Source organism: Lepidochelys kempii, chromosome 6 (assembly GCF_965140265.1).
Source record: "Lepidochelys kempii isolate rLepKem1 chromosome 6, rLepKem1.hap2, whole genome shotgun sequence".
NCBI classification, from domain to species: Eukaryota; Metazoa; Chordata; order Testudines; family Cheloniidae; genus Lepidochelys; species Lepidochelys kempii.
Genome location: NC_133261.1, coordinates 100605192 through 100627467, shown reverse-complemented (window position 1 = coordinate 100627467; position 22276 = coordinate 100605192). Strand labels below are relative to the sequence as shown.

Genomic DNA, 22276 nt, shown 5'->3' with positions numbered 1-22276 from the left:
CAGCGCCTATTTCAACCATCCATTTTTTTGGACACCATCTATGCCCGTTCCTTGCCAATTGGGAAGCCATCACTATGGACAGATGGGTCCTGGAAACTCAGATTGGGTTATGCCATCTCCTTCCTCTCCGTCCCCCTCCACCCACCCTCCCACCCCGTCCCTCTTCAGGGTCCCCTCTCATGAACATTTGCTCCGTTAAGAGGTACAACACCTCATACAACTAGGAGCGATAGAGCGGGTACCAGCTCAACACAGAGGGAACGGGTTTTACTCCCACTACTTCTTGATAGAAAAGAAAAACGGTGGATGGTGCCCTATGCTCGACCTTCGATGTCTAAACAAGTTTGTCAAGAAACAGAAATTCCAGATGGTTACTTTGCCAACAATAATTCCGATGCTGCAGCAGGGAGATTGGTTTTCAACCCTCGACCTCCAAGACGCATATTTCCATGTCACTATCCACCCTGCCCATCGACATTTTCTGAGATTTGCCATGGGAGTGAAACACTATCAATATAGGGTCCTGCCCTTTGGCCTTTCCACCGCCCCACATGTCTTCTCAAAAGTACTAGCAGTCGTAATAGCACGTCTCAGAAAGAAAGGGGTCCTAATTTTTCCTTACCTGGACGATTGTCTCCTTAAGTCCCCCACTTACTTGGAGGCGATCCGAGCAACTTCTTCAACCGTGCACTGCTTCTACACCCTGGGTCTGCAAATAAACAGAAACAAATCTACCTTACGACCTACCCAAAAAATAGACTTCTTCGGGTCACACCTCAATTCCACCACAGGTCTTGCCTCTCTTCCCCAGGACAGATTCCACACAATGGACACCCTCATTATACAGATACATGCCAGCCTGCACGTTACAGTCCGAGATTCCCTGCAGCTGTTAGGACACATGGCCGCTTCCACATTCGTGGTCCCAAATGGCCACCTGTACATGCAATGCCTTCAGAGGTGGCTAGGCACAGTATACAAACCAAATATCCACAGATTAAACAAATTGCTAACTATGCCTCCGAAAGTCAAGGATTCACTCCTGTGGTGGACCTCTCCTGTCAACCTCTGTGCCGGGATTCCCTTCTGACAAGAACCCCTTTCACTGACCATCCCTCACAAGATAGGGAGCACACGTGGGCCACCTCACCACTCAGGGCCTCTGGTCCTCTACGGAAACCAAGCTTCACATAAATCTACTAGAGCTCAGAGCCATATGCAATGCCTGCCTCCATTTCCTTCCCATTATCCAAAACTGCAGAATTCGGATCATGACCGACAACATCACATGCATGTTTTATGTGAACAGACAGTGTGGAGCCTGGTCCCATTCCTCTGCATAGAGGCGGTAAAACTATGGAACTGGTGCCTTCAACACAATATCCATATCTCCGCCTCATACCTGCCCGGTTCTCAGAACACCACCGCAGATGAGCTCAGTTGATCCTTCCCCATACAGCACGAGTGGGAACTCAACGACGCTGTTCTATCCACCATTTTCCAGATGTGAAGATATCCCCAACTGGATCTATTTGCCATGGCAATAAACAACTTTCAGCTCCAGAGCCAGCCTGGGAAAACACTCTCAAGGAGACGCCTTCATGCTCCCATGGACTGACTTTCTCATGTATGCGTTTCCACCAATACCTCTGCTGAACAGAATAATACAAAAGATAAGAACAGACAAATCCAACATCATTCTAATAGCCCCATCGTGGCCCAGACAACCATGGTATCTCTTCCTCATGTGGATTTTGGTCAAGCCACAGATTCCCCTTCCCCCCCATCAGCAACCTCCTATCTCAACGCAGGGACCAGCTATTTCACCCCGCCGTACAACGACTCCACCTGAGGGCCTGGTTAATCAATGGTTCTCTAATGAGGAGTTAACATGTTCTGAACAAGTGCGGACAGTCCTACTACACAGCAGGACACGCCCAACGCGCACTACTTACCTACATAAATGGAAGAGGGTCACATCTTGGTGTACTGCCAAACAGATCTCCCCAGTTTCCACCCCACTCCCACTGATACTGGATTACCTGCTAGACATTAAAACATCAAGTCTCTCCATGAGTTGCCTATAGGTCCACCTCGCAGCAATCACCACATTTCACCATAAGATCGACAACACTACGGTCTTTGCCCATCCAGTAACCAAAAGGTTCCTGAAGGGCATCCAAACATTATATCCAGACATAAAACTTCCTGCTGTGCCCTGGACCCTCCACCTAGTCCTCAAGGCCCTGATGGATAAACCCTTTGAGCCAATGGCTACCTGCTCCCTTCTCCACCTATCCATGAAGACCGTCTCCTGATAGCAATCACATCTGCCAGATGAGTAGGAGAAATGGGAGCACTTACGGCGGAACCTCTGTATGCCATGTTCTTCCATGATAAGGTCACACTCCGCACACACCCAAAGTTACTGCCTAAGATACACTTTTCCTGTCACCTCAATGAGCCAATACACCTACCAACATTTTCCCCAAAACCTCATGCTAATGCTTTTGAAACAGCAATGCACACTCTTTATGTGTGCAGAGCACTATCCTTTTACCTGGATAGAACAAAACCGTTTAGGAAAACCCCCAAACTTTTTGTCTCTACCACTCAGGGATCACAGGGGAAAAGCTATCTCTACCCAGAGACTCTCCAAATGGATTGCAGACTGCATACGTCTCTGTTACCAACTGAAGCAAATACAACCCCCTACATCAATTAGGACACACTCTACTAGAGCTGTCTCCACTTCCATTGCCCTTCTCCGTAATGTTCCGGTTTCTGACATATACAAGGCAGCTACCAGGGCATCGAACCTAACCTTCGTCAATCATTACATTGTCCTGCACGCTGCAGCATCTGACACCAAGATGGGTAGAGCTGTCTTGTCAGCAGCCTTCTTTCTGATCCGAAGTCCCAACCATCCTAAGGGATAGAATCATAGAATATCAGGGTTGGAAGGGACCTCAGGAGGTCATCTAGTCCAACCCCCTGCTCAAAAGCAGGACCCATACCCAATTAAATCATCCCAGCCAAGGCTTTGTCAAGCCTGACCTTAAAACTTCTAAGGAAGGAGATTCCACCACCTCCCTAGGCAACGCATTCCAGTTGTTCACCTCCCTCCTAGTGAAAAAGTTTTTCCTAATATCCAATCTAAACCTCCCCCACTGCAACTTGAGACCATTACTCCTTGTCCTGTCCTCTTCCACCACTGAGAATAGTCTAGAACCATACTGCTTTTCAGTCACCTGAAGTAGAGCACCCCCAGGGACATCCCTCTCAAAGAAGAGGAGGTTACTCACCCTGTGCAGTAACTGACGTTCTTCTAGATGAATGTCCCTGTGGGTGCTCTACTACCCACCCTCCTCCCCTCTACTTCGGATTCTGGAACGCACTCTGTTGTAGAGAAGGAACTGAGGAGCCCGGGCTGTGCACCTGCTATTCAAACACAGATAGCTTGTGAGGCAGGCACTGCACATGCGCAGCCTGTAGGGGTACTGCTATAGAAATCTCCAATCGAAGGTGCTGGGACGCACCTTGACCTGAAGTGGAGCACTCACAGGGACACTCCTCTCAAAGAACATCAGTTACTCCACAGGGTGAGTAACCTCCTCTTACCTACCTCTCATAATAATTGTTCTTCGAGATGTATTGCTCATGTCCATTCCAAGACCCAACCTCCTACCCCTCTGTCGGAGTGAACCGGCAAGAAGGAACTGAAGAGGGGGGAGGGATAGCTCAGTGGTTTGAGCATTGGCCTGCTAAACCCAGGGTTGTGAGTTCAATCCTTGAGGGGGTCATTTGGGATCTGGGGCAAAAATTGGGTCTTGGTCCTGCTTTGAGCAGGAGGTTGGACTAGATGACCTCCTGAGGTCCCTTCCAACCCTGATATTCTATGATTCTATGAAGAGGCGGCAGGTCAGCAGGGCCTTTTATGGGGTGCCATAAAGATGCAACTCCAAGGGGCACCTGATCCGTCCCAATGGGTACCAGTAGGGGAAAAACCTTCTAGCAACTGTGCATACAGCATGTACACACCTACTTGGAATGGACATGAGCAACACATCTTGAAGAACAACAGTTACGAGAGGTAGATAACCATTTTTTGATGTGAAAATAGGGAAATACCTTGGGAAGGAAAAGAAAAATTACTTACTGTCGTAACTGTGGTTCTCTAAGCTTTCCCATAGAGAGAGTACCCTGTTAGGAGATGCATGGCTCCCGCCCATGAGCTTGGAATTATCTAAAAATCAGTTCCATTAATGCTACTTCTTCCTCCCTCTCTCTCTTGCATAGAGTTTTGATGTTATAAAAGGTGGAGGGGCCCCAATCACTATTCAACTCCTTCTACTAATTCAGGAATCTCTTTAGAGGCTCCAAAGAACTCCAGAAGATAGATGGGAAGTATGGTTCCACATGGGCAATCATCTGAGGGTTGTTATAGTATGTAACTGTTTTTTCTTTGTGAATTGCTCATATGGATCCCTACTCTTGGGAAATTATCAAGATATAGAGACCTTAAAGGAGATGGGTGTAACATAGTGCTTTGGGTGCACAAGCATGTTCCCATGCCTGGTTTCAAGGCTCTGACCTGCAGCAGAATCAAGTTACCAAGGGTAATATGGTGGCAGCCCAGAGGTGGAAGAAGCACGTTCTGACAGAGAAGAGACTCAGGGTCAAAGAAAAGATATAGGAAAGGCGTCTGCATAAGTGAGACAGAAGACACTTGCCAGGGAGCAAGAGACGAAGCCTCATCAGGAAAAGAGCTGGATTTGAGAAGGAACCATACAGCCTGGGGAAGAGGTCTGGAAGATATGATTTGACATTGAACTGTTATGTGATGTTAATAAATTAGACTCCAAAAAGGGGGTGTTACTTGGAGCATGAGTTCATATGCATTTATTGATGAGCCCAAGAAGGGGGAAACTGAGGCAACAGATACTTCACTGTGCAAGGTAGGCTGATCCTAGCACTGTGGGTTTGAGGTGTATTAGTTAAAGATGATGACAAGATTGTTCTCTCAAATTGGGATTGACATGTCAAAACCAAGTTGAAGGAATGATGATGAAAAAATAGAGTTCCAGCAACAGCCCTGAGTATTTCAGTGATGGATACAGTGCAAAGACATGTCATAGAAGCTGCCTTAGACTTAGTTGAGTGTCCTCTGATATCTCCATGTGGCTGAATATCTGTCATGTCATAACAGTGTTGTATACCTAATCTGATCCATCTGGACAGCCTGGAAACCAAGATGGGTTGAACCTGGTCTTATTACATGCCTCAAAAGTCAGGGGAACTTGCAGATAATTTTGGCTTATATATATAATAACTTAAGGCCTTCTGGACATCTCAAATATGGATCCTTATCTCCCTGGATGTGCATAAGACCAGAGGAGGGTGAAAATGCACAGGTTTCTGTCCCAGTTGAAATGGAAATCAAAGATCACTTTACACAGGAAGTTGGAGTGAAGATACAGGAGCACCTTATTCTTATTGAACACAGTGCAGGGAGCATCAACCTTGTATCTTCCTAAATAAGGGATCATGGTGTGGCTATAATCAATGCCCTTTTCACAGACAGATGGCACACAGAACAGTTTGACAAGGTTCAAACAGCACTTTATGAAAACAAGATTGAGATACTGTGGTACATCTGATTCATGTGCCAGAGAAAATACTTGGAAAACATTTTCAGAAATGTGTTACTGTATGATGAGCAGATTGCCAACCCACACATGAGTGTAGAAATCTGAGGTGGCAGCCATGTGGACTCCGGTAGATAAAGAAGTACTGAGTATTCAAAGAGAAAAATGACAGAGGACCATCTCAAATCTACTCCCTGTTGATCTGTCCAGATTTGGAACTATTGTACCACTACACTGGGTAAATGTGTCTAGTTGAAGCCTTCTTGGTTTACAATAGGATCTTTTGGACCTCAGAAAAATACTCTCTTGACTTGGGCTCCTATCAGTCCAGAAGCCAAGCTGTCAGCCTGCGGAGAATTTTAATCTGGATGGAGAATCTTGCCCCAATCCTGAGACAGAAATCTAGTAGACTGTGGTTTCAAGTTCCAGAGGATTTGAGAACCAAAACTTCCAGGCTTGGGCCAGGATTATCCACAGCATTTTGCTTTCATCCCATCTGACTTTCTTAATTAACTTCTGGATCAACAGAATCAGGGGAAAATCATAAAGGAATGCCTGATTCCAGTCCAGGAGAAGAGTGCCTGTCAATGATGCTGGGTCATACCTGCTCCTGGAATATATCCAGATGTATTTGGCACTCTAGTGATAGAGATCTAGCTGTGACTTGCCCCTCTAACAGAACAAACAATGAAGCATTGAGTCTGTTGATTAGAAACTCTACTCAAGAACTTTTAGAAATTGAATTGGGAGAGGGGCTGAAATGTTCACATTGTAAAGAAACAATGCAAAAACAGATATTCTGAAAACCAGAGCCTTGCTGACCTGAGGCTTAAGTTGGGAGGAGAGGGAAAATGGAAAGGAGTTGAATGCATTTTTTCAACTTTATTTTCCTTTAGCAGGTTAATAACCCTCTTTGCTTTACTTCTATTTCATCTGCAAGGAGTGATAACTGAGCTAGCATCTTTGCCAAACAGCTTGAACATTCTTATAACAAAAGCAAGTCAGAGCAGAAAGATTATAGTTGCTATCCAGAGTGGAAAATGTGCATATTCATAGTGCAGTTATTGAACAGTAACCAGAGCAAACCCAAGCACTCTGGTTGTAGGGTTCTGTTTCATGTATTCATTATTGAGAAAAATCATACAACCATATAAAATACATATTCCTATTCTCTGACAAATTAACAGGCTTTATCATTAGTAACCTATCAGCATGCTGAGGATAACTAGGAAACATTACTGTACAGTTTATCATTGACTGTACCACATGCCTGCAGTTTGGTGAGCTGAGACAATTGCATTCCAGTATAATCTAATATCTTTTGTTGTGTAACTTTGTACAGGTGTTACATCTGCTTTTATTAGTGACTTGAATCTATCCTATCTGTCTCCTTATTTAGAGAAATTACCAGTGTCAAGTCATTTTTTAGATTGAATGATTCAGATGTTGTACTTATCAACTCTGTTAAATGCTTATCATACATCAGAGGTCCTCACTTCTCTCTACACCCACGTACACACACATTTCCTCTTCTTGCTTATATTGGGAGTTATTCTTACGGGATCACATTCACGCTCCACTGGTTGTGCAGAACTTTAAGTTAAGTCAGTGGTAGTTTTGTGCAAAAATCAGTGGTTGTGTATGACCCATGGAGAGGTGAATAAACCCCTTATTATAGACACAATTTCTCTTCTGCTCTTTAAAAAAAGCACTTTAAAAAGTTGATTTTCTTTCTTCCCTTCAAATATTTTGCTGAGAGCCAAACTTGTATAAGTAATTATTCTCTCTTTCTTATGTGCTGCTGAAAAGAGGTTCCAGGTAATGCTTTTATTTTGCTAAGATGTCTAGTCCATATTTTACCATCACCTCTCATTACCATTAAAAACCCATATGTTATTTTGGAGTCTAATAGGATGCTGTGCTTTACCTAGCAACCTTCAAAATACCATTATGCTGCTTATCAGTTCTTAAATTACATATATAGCATCAGCTATAGTTCTATTCAATATATTCTACATTATATTTAGGGATGTATTTACCAATAAAATTGTCCACATGTTCATTAAATTTGTGAAATTTTAAAAATACTAAATTAGTGTGAAATAAGAGGAGGTAGGAATGGAGTTCATTACAGTTCTTAGTGGGCAGCTATCTATGTTATAAAAAAACAAAACACCATAACTTGCACTCCTTTAGCATTTTTTGGCAGTCTCAGTAGAGAGATCAAGGAAAAAATGGTCATAGAGACTGAATTTGCCATGTCAGTCTAGCACCCTTTATAAGCATTGAATCCACTGTTTAACCAGTATTAAAATAAAAATGTTAAATACTAGATAACTAACAATTCTACAGTTGTGCACACAAAATTGGCACTTGTCTCTGTGCATACAAGGCTTAGTATGAGTGCCCAGTTTGACTGCTTATTGTCAGCAGGCAAGATTTTAAAAAATACCTCAGGGTGCTATTAACTTTTAATGGAAATTAGACACTTAAATTGCTTAGGTGGTTTTGAAAATCCCAACCAGAATAAATGTAAACAAAAAAAAATGTCTTCAATCTCTTTAAGTTCATAAACTATTTGGAGCTCATTTTTCCCTGGGTGTGGTTCAACCTGTACAGAGGGCCAGCACCACTGGAGTCCTTCAATGTAGGAAGTGGTATCATTCAGCACAAGGGTGAATTTCTTCATCTGTCCATACAGCTGCATTTACTCTCTGAAAAATGTGATTAAAATATCTACATTTTAACACAGAAACAAAGATACCACCACTGGCATTTCAGCCTCGTTTACCACTAAACTCAAAACTAAAAGATTTGTTGGCATCTTCCACTGGTAGAGAAGGGAGATATGGAAGGAAATGCACATCAGAAAAGACCATACTTTGATCTGTTAATAGCTTTAAAATGAAACCTAGGGAGAGACAAATTGTAACATTGTGCAGAACTATATGTGCATACCAGCATCAATAATGTTGAAATCACATCAAGTGGGATGAAAGGAGATTAATTGTTCTTAAACTATGTATAGTATAAATACATTTATTTCATTTCTATACTCTTTTAACAAAGAATACTAAAATATAGATGTGTGGTAACAGTGACTAATTTTCATGCATAAAACAAATTATCTATGTGAACGGGTCTGTTCCCCTTTGATACAGGGACTTAATTCCTGTATTAACTCCCTTACATGTGTTCAAAGAGCAAATTAACCTATAAAAGCTTCCCATGCCTCTCCCACTTTTTGTACGCACAGTTTTTGAGCATGCAGCCATATTCCTCATGCAAATGCATGTCCGCTATATATTGCATGTGCAAATAGTGACACAGTTGCACACCAAATGAAAAATCAGCCTGGAAAAACTGTGGGGTTTTTTTAGATTTGCATCCTTAGGACAGTGTTTTGAAAATGTACTCCCATGTTCTGTACCATGCCTGGCATATGCCTGCTTCCGAATGCCGAGATTGTTACCCTGAAACATATTTGAATGAAAAATATGTACATATACCTTTACTCTTATCTTGCACTCAGCTTCCACTGCTGGGAAACAATATAGTGCATTTAAAGGTTTTTTTAGATTGGTTTACAATTATATTGTTTGAATATCTTGAAAGACAGACAGTTAAGCACAAACTAATCAAGTTTAACACTATTCTTGAGACCAAAAGTCATTTATTTTGCATACTGTATGCTATAGTATAGTAGCATACAAATTCAAATAGGCCAATCAGTTGTTTGGCTAAGGAGTTATATATTGTACTTAAATACTAGATGGTCTTCTCAAATTGTTTTATAATTGAAAACTGTGATACATTTCTCTCTTCTCCCATTCTACAACAGTGGATTAAGGGACAGACAACATTTTATGATGCCACCTACTGGAAGGAGGCAAAAAGTTCTGAAACCCCACACATAACTACATAAGCTTGAGCCAGAACTTTCTCCCTTTAATTTTCTTTGTCTTCTGTACTGGGAAACATAGAGGCTTCAACTCTGCGCTCCTGCTGTCTCCTTTCTTCTGCCCTTTTCCTCTCATTCTCTCTTTCTCTGTCTTTCAGGGACACAAAAGAAGAAAGGAGACAAAGAAGGGAAAGAAACTTGATTGTTCTTCTTCAAACCCAAGGGAGGGTGGAAGGCAGGGCACCAGGCTCTGTGGCTGATCACTCCCTGGGGGCGGGGTGATCTCAACTGGGGTTGGCAATCCAACCAGACATTGTAAATATCAGTTTTACGGGGTGGCCAGAGGGCACAGACTTTCCCTCCTCAATCTCTAAGAGGCTTCCTTGATTGAAGCACCCATACGCCTATCATGCTGCCTCCCTGCCTTACTGGTATCAGGACTCTGCCTCAGCTTGCAGCTCTGCTCCACAGCTTATGCAGTTCATCATCCTCTTCTCTGCCTCCACAAGGCCCAGGGACTCCTATACCTGGGGTCTTCAAGCCAATCCCACTTCTGGTAAGTCTTGCTTTGGCAGGTATTTCTTCCACCTCTCCTCCCTTGTTGGACCCCCCACTGCTCTCCTTGTGCTTCCCATCCCCAGGATTTTCCTCTTTCACCTGCTGTTCCTGCAGGAATTTCTGCTGCTCCAACTTCAGCCTCCTTAGCCCTCTTTGGAGCCTCTCCCTGTCCATCTGGCACTCCCTCAGCCCCAGATGGTTCTGACATCTCCTTTGTTCCCTGTGCAAACAGCACAATTCTCTCCTCTCAGGGGTCTGATGCCAGGGGGCCTGCTCATTCTCCACACTGGAGACCAACTTCTCTAGCGTCCTGCCTGCTCATTGAGCTGTTCTCTTTAGCAGCATGTACAGCTGTTCAGCAGTTCTCTGGTTCAGTCTCTCCAGTGTCCATGGGGATCTAGTCCTGAGGCTTCTCCACCTGTCCTGGCCCTGGTAAGCCACACTCTGGCAGATTCATATCTTTCATATTCTGCTTCAGTTAAAGCCTTGGTGAAAATCTGTGCTGGCTGTAAACTCCAGGTTATTCCCTGTATCTGGTGTAAGTATTGAGCTGGTGACTGGAGGATCCAGCCCCTGAGTTTCATATCACTACACTCAGGAATTCAAACCCCAGATCATGCTCTTTCAGCATGAGAGTGAAACTGACTACTTCGCAATTTATGGTATGTGGGTCTTTCTGTTGAGAGGTAAAACCAAGACCCTAGCTACTTATAAAAAGTGTTTGTTGAGCACCCCCACTCCCAATCCTTCAGCTCTGCAGTCTCTGCCTCCCCTTACCAGGCTGTAAGTGCAGAAACCAGAACTTTGTGTCTCCATCTTTGGGGAGGGGTTTATCTCCTCTCCCTTGTTTCCCAGTCGCAGGTTTTCCTTCCATTTTTCTGCTGTTGCCCCGGGAGCCTATGCAGTTCATAGGTTCCATAGAAACTTGGTCTTTCTCTCAGTCTCTGGCTGGGATTCATCTCTTTTCTCTCACTGATTTTCTTTGGATGCACACTTTTTCTCACAGGTGCTCTGAATGGCCTGGCTGTTACATCATTCCTCTTAGTTTCTGTGTCTGTGGTCTCCCTTATTGCACCACACATCAGGACCCCTTACCTGTTACCTTTCAGTCTCTGCTAATTGTGTGTTGCACCAGCCTCACAAAGAATAGATTGTACAGCCACACTCTCATACTAGCTCCCTTCTGTACAGACAGTACCTCTTCCTGTAAGATTGCCTGTCCCTGCCCTCCTTGTTTCTAACTTAAGTCCAGTTTAGAAGCACCATGATCCCTCTTCACACTACTTAGCAGCTTGTCATGAGAAATATAACTCTGAGTTCTGATCCTACAAGGTTATTACTGCGCAGAGGGAATAGATATAATTCCCTTGAAAGGGAGATCATATTTGAACCAGCTTCTTGCTCAGAATCCCCCAGATCCTTCATTTCTAGGCTGCTGGGGACCTTCAATGTGTATTTTCCACAGTCAGAATGTGGAATATATATCTTGGGAGAATATTTGAACTTGTGCCTCAGTAATGAGGTTCCACTTGTCATATATCTTATTGTTCCTAAGTTCTCCTCCTTAGTATTAAGTAGGACAAGTATAGAGCATTGTACAGCTGCCTGCTTTTATCTGTGGCATATCCTTTTGTAGCCTTGGGGAAGTCCATATAATAATATTTTGTGCTTTCTGAGGTTCTAAGAGAACTTGGTAATGTTAATGAGTTAGGATACACAACACAACTGTGAAGTAGAGATGTCTTGTTTCCATCAAGAGAGAGGGAGACTGAGGCACTGAAAGGTAATGCGACTCCAGGATCTCTGTTGTAATAGATCTATCTGTCCCTCAGAGGAATTTTGGCTAGGAATTCTGCTCCTGGTTATTTCTTATGCACAAAAACTATGAAGGGTTCCGGTCCTTCCTTGTTTTATGGCTGTTAAATAACAGCAGAGATTCTGGATGGAAACTTCCAGGTCAGTTCTATAGTCACTTCCCAAGTGACCATCTCTGCTTGATAGCAGTTCAGAGCCCATATCTGCATATTCATATCTTTTCAGCTCATTGGAGTCTTCTACCTTTCACCCTCAGAAACAGTCACTTCCTGTGTTTAGCACCCTGCCATTTGTACTTTTTTCAGCTTCCAAATCTTGCTGGTACTGGATGCCAACTTCCCTGGGACAAATTCCACCTAACCCCCTTCCAGTAAGTTGTTCATCTGGGTGTAGTCCTAAATAGCTATCTGTGGAAGGCTCTCATGTCCTATTAAAGGCTTCAGTCCTTACTGAACATGCTGTTGCCAATCAGAGCATCTCCCCTTCCTCAGTTAGGAGCATCCATGGGATACTAGGCTTGCTTTGTAGCCTGTGTGGACTTAGTTCTGTAGATGTGACTGAATCTTTGGCCTTGGCCCATGTGGCACTCCCTTTCTTCCCTGTGCTGATTCATCCTTCTTTGAATTGGTGATTTTCTCCATCAATCCTTTCTTTCCTCCATCCATCCCCTACCTCTTTATCACCATTGACATGTGTCTCTTGGGTTGGGATGGTGCATCTGGGCAAACCATCAGCCCATGATCCTGGTCTGGGGGGTATTCTGGGTGGAGTAGAAGGCTCCTAGAACTCTGGGCCTCCTGCCTTACTCTCCTAATTTGGTAGCTTCTAGTCCTGATTTCCCACATCTTTGTCTGCTGTAACAATCAAACAGCAGTGGCTTCTGCCAACTGCTAAGGAAGTGCTTGCAATACAGCCCCTAGTTTTGGAAGTGATGCCTCTAAGAACCCTTCTTCTGTCCTTGAAACCACTATATCTGGAGGTCCATAACAACAGCCTTCTAGGCAGACTTAATTACAAACTGTTCTGGGAAAATGGAACCTTGCTTCCCTGGACTTTTGACGCCATTTTCCAGAGTGAAGAGTGCCTCACCTTGGACTGGTTTATCTTGATGTCTGTCAGTCATTTCTAATTCAGTTCTCTTATCCCAGTCCCTCACCGTTTTTGTGATGCCTCGCATAGAGTTGAAGAGTTGTATTGAGATGCTGCTTCCTCTGCTACTCAAGGTACTGAGGAAAGCCAGGCAGGATGAAACAGTTGTAATTGTTGACCTGGTCCCTTCATGACTCTGTGCTCTGCAACCACTTCCACCTTAGGCTGACTGCATTTAAGTTGAAGGGAGCCACTTCTGAAAAGAAGGTTTCTCTGCTGACATGGCACTGTCTGGAGGGTGGAAAAGGTGCTTCTTTTTCTTACTCATAGGTCTGAAAAGTCTTCCTGGCCTGGTTTGACATCAGAGGGCTATCCTGTTTCCTACTTTTCTTGCTCCAGGATCTTTGGGATTTTTTCTATTGGTACTCAAGTAAGATCTCAAACCAGTGATTAATCCTGTGATCCTTCAGTAAAACTTGCTCCTCATCTTGCAAGCTCTGATTCAACCCTCATTTGGGCCTTAAGGCAGACTTCTTTTCTTTAAAATGGTGTTCCTTATTGCAGTGATCTCAGCTAGATGTACAAGTTGATCTCTCTATCTCTCTCTCTCTCATATTTGCCCGTTCTTACCAGAAAGATTTTTTCAGCCTTCCTTTGTTCCCAAGATGGAATTCCCTATGAAGAAAAATCAGCCATTATTCTTCTTGCTCCCTCCAAATCCAGTATTGCATCCCAGCCCCTATGAGAAGAAGTTTCATTTGTTGAACATTTCAAAAACGAAATTCTCATTCTCATGAGTTTAGAAAGCCAAAACAACTGCTACTCTGTTTTGAGGGTTGTAACAAGGGAAAGGCTGCATCTGAAGTCACTTTTGTTAGGTAGGTCCAAGCCTGCATTCTCACAGATTATGCCCGGACTGGCAGCCTTGTCCTGAGTTTGTCAGATGACATTTGGCAAGGGAAGTCTTCACGTCTTGGTCAGTGATTGCTGGAGCAGTCATTTCCCAAGTGTATGATGTGGCAACGTGGTTGTCTCTATTCCTTTTTTTATGTCGCTATTAGCTAGGCCTCTCTGCTTCTCAGATGGTCTCTTTTGGACAAAGGGTCCTGCTAGCAGAACAATATGGTAGCCCCGCTTCCTGGGTTTACTACTTGCTACATTTCTGTCATTCTATCCACTGATGTAGGATTGGAGAAGACAGGCATATAACAACAGAAAATTACTTAACAGTAATTCTGTTTATCGGAGTCTTCTGTTCTCTCTCCCTGCATCCCTCCATTCTCTGCTCTGGTGCTTGTTTATCATCTCTCTCACTGGTTTGTATACTGTGTCCTTTTCTATGGCTGTGGAAGTTTTTTTAACTGGTGGGAGCATTTTCTGGCTAAAGCTGTGTGGTCAGGTATGGGGTTTCAAAACTCTTTGCATCCCTGCTTCCAGTAGGTGGCACCATAATGCGTCTGTCCTTTAATCCAACATGATAGGATGGTAGACAAGGTTACTACAACTAACAAGAATTGCTGGTAAGTAGTCTTCTAATTTACAGAACTCTGACATCATTCATACTTATCCTTTTTAAAAGGAGAAAGGTACTTTTATTCTGATGATAGAATAGTCAGCCATATTCATTTTATCTAAGCAAACAGGAAAGTAGATTAATGATATTTAGTTTATAATACATCTTTAAGGTGTGGCATTGAAATGAATGAACTTATTTATATGTAATCCGTAATTACTAATAAATATCTGTACAAGTGCCCAGAAGGTTATGGAGATATCAAAGGAAACACAGTACCTTAATTATAATTCCAGTGAATAATCTGCAGGTAGTAAAATCTTGATTAAGTACTCTCAGTATCATTTATCATACTGGTTTTAAGATGTCAATTCTTTCCATTCATATAGTGAATGCAGTTCTTACCCCTGAAATAATATAGTATTGTGCTATCAAACTTGTTTTCAATTTCATTTTTAATCACCTCTCTTCTTCAGGGACTCTTGATCACATAAAGTAAAGAATTGGGTGTAAAGCTGGATAACATTTTACTATCTCACTTCAGAGATTTTTAGGACTAGAAGTTACTAAATATCAACTAATGTTTTTCAGACATGTACAGCCAATAAATCTGAAATGGATAATATTTTAGAGGTCAGTGTAGCTATTTCCAGAATAATAATGTTAGTTAACTATTTACAACTGAAAACTAAGGCTGTTTTATTTAAAAAAAAAAAAAAAAAAAGAAGGCATTGACATGCGATCTTTTCGATTAAAAGAGTTGTACAGGTTGTCTGATTTTTTTCAGCAGATATAATTGGAGCTGGGCTGTTTGGAAGCAGCTGACTAAACAACTAAGGATGGGATCTGTGTTCCTATATAATTTAGATGCTTTTGAAAATCCCACCCTAAATGACTATTTCTCTGACAGGAATTTAGTGGCAATATAATTTGTATCTTTAACAATGTAATATTTCCAATGGTTTTATTTATGTTGTATATTTTAAATATATTTACATCTTGTTTGATTTATATGTTTTCATAATATTCCAATAAACAAATAATATAATCCATTATACATCCTAGATGAGACACATGTTTGGGGTTTGGTCAAAGGCATAGTTCTGAAGGGTCTAATGTGGACCTGGAGAGACATCTATTTTGCATGCAAGATATTGATTGCTTTTGTGCCTAAATGGAAATTGTACATCTATGAAAAGAGTGTAGAACAAAAGTGATTAAAATTTTTTTTTTCTCACAGTAAAACATTGATTTATCCCTGAAAAAGCATAAATTTGTTAAAGAATATCTGTTATTTTGTGAAGATGAATTATATCCCAGCACTAACATGTGTAAAATGGGTAAAAATTGCATGAATTGCCAGGGACTTTTGTGGTTTAATTGGATAGTAAAATAAAAAATACAGCAGTCTTGTGTAATATGCGTTATCATATTTAGTGATTATATTATTGTATTAGTGTTGTAAATATATAAGGTACTTTACAAATATCAGGTGAAAGTGTTCATTATCAGAGAGCTTGCCATGTACAAAACAGTAAGACAACAGCAATATAATTTTTTAAAATAATACAACAGAGAAAGAATTAACATGAATTAAAGAAAAACCCAAATATGGGAGAGAAGGAGAGAGAAGAGTGAAACTTCACAGCAATCTTCCAAGCCTGGGAAAGTAAAGTATAGGTATCATCACCAGTAGAGAAAGGAGGACATGGAAAGGGGTTAGGAAAGTTGGGAAGTTTAGTTTGAATATATTAAGTACAAGCGCAGGAGGAGATGTTCGAGGAAAGTTGGAGATGCAAGAATGTCAGAGGGTTGGAGGTTAGGGATAGATAGGTAGATTTGGGAGCTATTAGTATAGAAATAATAGCTGAAATTAGGGAACTAGATAAAGGTTTTGAAAATTTATAGAAAAGGAAGGAACTGCCAACAAAAACCTTGTGGACTGATGGCACCTTGTGCAAAGTCTAAGAGGTGATTGAGGGGGGATACTGACCCAGCCTGCCTCTGTCTCTTTATCCCTGCACTCAGAAGTTGGGAGGCTCCTGCTCCATATCATGGCCACAGAGAGAAACATAGGACACTGGGGCCACAGTGCTAGGTCCAAGGGGGTGTGGTCAACAGCTGTCCCCCTCCCTCCTCTGTCCCCACCATCAGCTCACAGTAGCAAGAGATTCTAATGCTGCTGATGCCTTTAAGGAAGAAAAAATACTGTATTATGAGTTTCTGAGAGTAAAAACTGTAATAGCTTTCCAGCCACCAACCTTCCCAACAGAGTTGAAGATACATATTTGCATTCCTTAATCTTTTTCTAGCTTTCACTTGAAAAACAAGCTGGTAGGAAAAACTAGTATGTTCCATGCCCCAATCAGTGGGCACCTTTTGTGATCTGTATCCTAGATAGGATTGCTGCCTGCAAAATACTCAAATTACAAGTTTCCTGCCAGTCATGTTCTGCGGGCATTGTCTCCAAGAGTTATGATCTATTGCAGCTTTTCCTTTCAACGACAAGGAATGATGGATAACTAACTCTCTTACAAACTCAGCTGAGTTAAATAATTTAGACTTCACAAAGACTTGTTAAATCCCCAATTTTGAATGAATACTACTTTTTCTGATAGTTTAGTTTAAAAGATTTTTTTTAACAACTGAACATTTTATCTAGAATCAGCTACTATTGCTCTTGCAAATTTGCTAGCAATACTTACATAAATTTGGTCAATAAAATATATTTATTTTCCTGAGTTTTTAAATACATGTTTTATTGTCCTTTGTGACTGAAACCATATATATTGTCTACAATATATAAATATTACAAATATTTAAAAAGATAAGCAAACAAATTTTGATCAAATTATTATTTTCCTAGTGAAATGATGGAAGCACATTGCTTGAACAACTTAAAACTAGACTAACCAGAACACTAGAACATATACTGTAAGGATATAAAAGCAAACATGCATTTGCAAGGAGATGGGCTGGATGTTAATAGGTCTTTTCTATCTCTAATTTCTATTTATTCAATCAAGAACTGACCTGAACTGTATCAGAGGTGCCCAGGGCTCAGCAGAGACTTTTACAGTTGTAGGAAGAGATGTGGGTATCTAGGGTCTATTGAAGGAATGTAGGAAAGGAGGTGGGGAGATAACTGGGGTCTGTTTGAAGTTGTGGGAAAGGGTGGGACAACCTTAAATGAGTTTAGATAGTTCAGGCAAGCCTCTAAACTTTTGTGGGTCATCCAACAATAATTATTGCATTGAAAGGGAAGTACATGGAGAAAGAATATGCTGTTAGAAGTTAAGAATGTTTGGCTCATTCTTATTGGAAAATAAGACTTTGAATTGACCTAATAGATACTTTCAGAATTGTCAAAAACTTATCAAGTTGATCAATATAAATTGTGACACTTCTGCAATCAGAGACGGCTATTCTTTTCACAGTGGTCTTTTTTCTTTATGACAATTTAAGCAACATAGTGATTTAACAGTTTTCCCTATCCAGATAACAGATTAGACTATACTCTTCTAGTACAGAATAGGTGACAGACAGCCTTTTCTTATTCACAGTTCTCTATTTCAGACCACCAGTTAGTAGGGCACTGCCACAGCCTGAAAAACTTCAGACAAATAACGTTGGCAAAAAAAAGAGACCGATAGAGGTAAGGAAAACCACAGACATCTTTTTTTCTATTTTAACATTCCCTTAATCCCATTTTTTTAACTATTTTGTCCAAAAAATGATTTGCTTATCAATAAAGTGAATGGTTGTATATGGTAAAGTTAGTATAAAGAGAGAAATAGTTAATAGCGTGTATGTATACAACAGCAAATTTCTTTTTTGGGGAGGGAATCCTTTAGGATCTTTTATCTTTCATTTTTCTTTTGATCCCTGAAAGGTCCATTGTCACCCCACCCCACAAATGTATCTGAGCCACAGCTTTCTTCAGAGTCTATCAGTTACAGAAACAGCACATTCAGCCTATGTGGTATGGAGTCCCTCTTGGGTGAGTGTAGGGTATCAGTATAATATCACACTTGGCCAGAACTCTGATTTTTCCATGTGGCCATGCATTGTATTACCAGTAAGTTACTAAACCAGATAAACAAATTACCTTTAATTCTGAAATTTATTCAGAGGAATGCAGTAAATTTATCTCTCCCCTTTATGCATGAAATACCCTCCCTGAACCCATCTGTAAATTCACCTGAACTCTTCACTACCATCTTCTCCTTTAAAACTCAAATTCAAAATAAATCTCTTCTGAAGCTTGTAAGTAATGGCCAATTAATGATGCTTTTAGGGTTAGGTAGCATTAGACCCCAATCCTGCAGTTAGATCTGATTGTAGGATTTGGGGCCTTAATTAATATTTTCTCTCTCTTTCTCTCCCCCCCCCCCAGTGCATATGACTTTTGTTTTTTTTTAAATTCTATGTTTGACTGTACCCCATCCCTTCACCTTTTCAGATGTGACTTGTTTGCTTAAATTGTAAGTGCTTTAAATTTGGGAGTGTGTCTTCATCTGTGTCATTGTCAAGCACAGTAGGACCCTGATCATCATTAGGCATCCGAATGCTATTGTAATATAAATATTAAATAATTTTCTCACCATATTAGAAATATAGATTATTAATTAATATTAAAGAAAATATTTGGCATACTATGTAGTATTTTGCCATGACTCTTTGGGAATTTTTAGGCATGAATTTCAGCATTCCAATTCCCCTAGTCCTCCAAGCTCAACATCAGGTAGACTATGGGAATATGAAGCTGGTGAAGAATACTATTCATACTTGTGTCCTAGCATCTTGTATATCAAGAGTTACATTATTTTTGCCGGATGAGGCTGTGTATACTATCTTTTGTGAAAAATTTGTTTCCATTAACATCCATCAAAAGGTATAGCATGAGATACAGGGAAAATATGATATACTGGTGTAGTAGGCAGCAGATTAGTCTCAGATGTTTTTGGCCATCATTAAAAATTCATTTTTCCTGTGAATATAGGCAAGTACACATGTTTAAAAAATAAAGCACTAGGAAATCTTTATTCATAAGAAGTTTTAAAGTATTTAATAGACTTAAATCTGTTTTCTTAGGATCTAGTGTTGGAGCTGGTATTTGGATACCGAGGCAAGGACTGCAGGAACAATGTTCACTATCTGAATGATGGGGCTGATATAATTTATCATACTGCATCTGTTGGGATTCTGTATAACGTGGCAACAGGTAGGAAAAACTACTTCGGAAAATTTCTCTGCTCATGTGTACAGGCAACACCCATGTGATAACCAGTATACTTAAAATCTTAGTGCTGTCTGGAAAAATTGCAAAATAATGATTTACGGAAGAAAATCTAGCTAAAATGCTATCAGAGAGTGTGTGATCTGTATTATTCATGCTATGTAGTAAAAAAAAAGATCTGAATAAATCCCTGTGAGGATAATATTTGGAGGGAGGTATAAGAATCCAGTTATTTCAATACCAATTTTCGTAACTCAGTAGTACTCCCTCTCCATGTACCAGCATCATTTGTGTTCAAAAAGTAATTGTCTTCACATTCTCAGCTGACAGCAATATACTGCCAAAGAATCTGTAATTTAGGAGGCGTTGCAGTTTTGTCACTGTGATGCTGTGAGACATATCACAGTGTTCTGTTGAACCTTCCAGGTTATGGTTGCCATCTTAGGTTCTCTCCTATCAAAAGGGATGACGTGTGCTGCTACTGTTCAAATTTTCCTAAGCTTTACTTTTAATACACTATTTTGGGTTAGGTCTGTAGTCAAAGAGGAATTTCAAAACTAAAATTAAAGTCTCAATTTTTCTGTTCCAGCTGCAGGAACTAGCACGGACCAAGTTTTGATAATTGCTCATGAGACCTAAAATGTTTCATTTTAGTTTGAATTTAATACATTTAAAATTTCAGCATTGCTGCAAGCAATTTTCTCTAAAGTAATCCAAAATGACAGCCAGTTGGAATGTGTACAGAAAGTGCCTTAAACACACGTGGATATATAATAAAATGTACAGTGAAAACTTCTGTGGGACCTTTGAATTCATCTCTCTGCCCCTCAAAATTAAAAAAATGAATAAAGTAAAGACAGTATAGAAATGCATTTGCTATGATTTTCGTTGGCTTTTGTTAAATATGACATGAGCAAGTGAATGCTTTTGAGTGGCCACGTTACTTAGTTACACAGATCATCCAAAACACGTGCCAATAAAACCTTTGACCCGCATAACAGTTTCATGTTTTCGGTATATGTTACGGAAAAACTGTTTTAGAAATGTTTGAAAGAGGTTTTAAAAACATTATTGGGACTATTTTTATGTCTTCATTTGTTAAACTAGCATTTCACATCTCAGTCCTCCCATACTATGTATGTTAGTTCACCAACTACCCCAAGTATTACTGTTAAACGATAGACTTAGACTTTCAAAGGGCTTATTATTCCCTATCATGATCTGTGTTTTGACAATATAGGCAATTTGCCTGGTGGTTTGAATTAGGGAAGCACTATTCTTAGGTCAATAGTGTACCAGAAGCATTACAATATCCTAGAAAAACATGCATCTTATCATATCTTTTGCTTAGTATAAGAAAAGCTCCACTTCTTCTCTGCAAATGCATGGTCAGTATATCTGCCATCTCCAGGGTCATCCCTTAATAGAGATAGAAGTCTGTGACCCAGATCTTACTGGCCACCAATGCTGTAACCATACCCACAGTGGCCTCCTTGCGATATTGCTCAGTCCAGAACGAGGTCACCTATTCCTCCAGTAGCCTCTCTTCCTGAACCTCCATCACTATAGCCACAGACAGTAGTTGCTCCAGAATTGCTGGTTCAGCCTGAACCATTGTTATAGGTGTCACAGGAGATTCCATGGGCTCTGCTTCCTCCTTCTTCTTCGTTGCCAGACAACTTTATGGTACCAGGGAGAACTGGAAGTCCTGGCACAGTCAAGGAATTATGATGTGATTGGAATAACAGAGACTGGGTGGGATAACTCACATGACTGGAGTACTGTCATGGATGGATATAAACTTTTTATGAAGGACAGGCAGGGCAGAAAAGGTGGGGGAGTTGCATTGTGTGTAAGAGAGCAGTATGACTGCTCAGAGCTTCAGTATGAAACTGCAGAAAAACCTGAGAGTCTCTGGATTAAGTTTAGAAGCGTGAGCAACAATGGTGATGTCATGGTGGGAGTCTGCGGTAGACCACCAGACCAGGGGGATGAGGTGGATGAGACTTTCTTCTGGCAACTAACGGAGGTTACTAGATCGCAGGCCCTGGTTCTCATGGGAGACTTCAATCACCCTGATATCTGCTGGGAGAGCAATACAGCGGTGCACAGACAATCCTGGAAGTTTTTGGAAAGTGTAGGGGACAATTTCCTGGTGCAAGTGCTGGAGGAACCAACTAGGGGCAGAGCTCTTCTTGACCTGCTGCTCACAAACTGAGAAGAATTAGTAGGGGAAACAAAAGTGGGTGGGAACCTGGGAGGCAGTGACCATGAGATGGTCGAGTTCAGGATCCTGACACAAGGAAGAAAGGAGAGCAGCAGAATACGGACCCTGGACTTCAGAAAAGCAGATTTTGACAACCTCAGGGAACTGATGGGCAGGATTCCCTGGGAGAATAACAGGAGGGGGAAAGGAGTCCAGGACAGCTGGCTGTATTTTAAACAATCCTTATTGAGGTTACAGGGACAAACCATCCCGATGTGTAGAAAGAATAGTAAATATGGCAGGCGAC

General features: G+C 41.1%; 1 protein-coding gene and 1 long non-coding RNA gene across 13 annotated transcripts in view; one reads left to right on the top strand and one right to left on the bottom strand.

Annotated features, from left to right (window-relative positions):
• Positions 1–22276, top strand: part of EML5 (EMAP like 5) — a 294529-nt gene that overhangs the window by 234772 nt on the left and 37481 nt on the right. For all 12 annotated transcript variants that reach the window (XM_073349378.1, XM_073349377.1, XM_073349376.1 and 9 more), the window contains exons 29-30: positions 18101–18179; positions 19619–19748. In XM_073349378.1, coding sequence (XP_073205479.1) covers positions 18101–18179; positions 19619–19748 — 209 coding nt within the window. The remainder of the gene's footprint in view (positions 1–18100; positions 18180–19618; positions 19749–22276) is intronic.
• LOC140913287 (uncharacterized) overlaps positions 1–22276 on the bottom strand; it is a 33693-nt gene that overhangs the window by 517 nt on the left and 10900 nt on the right. The window contains exon 2 of the long non-coding RNA XR_012159521.1: positions 623–709. This is a non-coding gene — a long non-coding RNA (uncharacterized lncRNA). The remainder of the gene's footprint in view (positions 1–622; positions 710–22276) is intronic.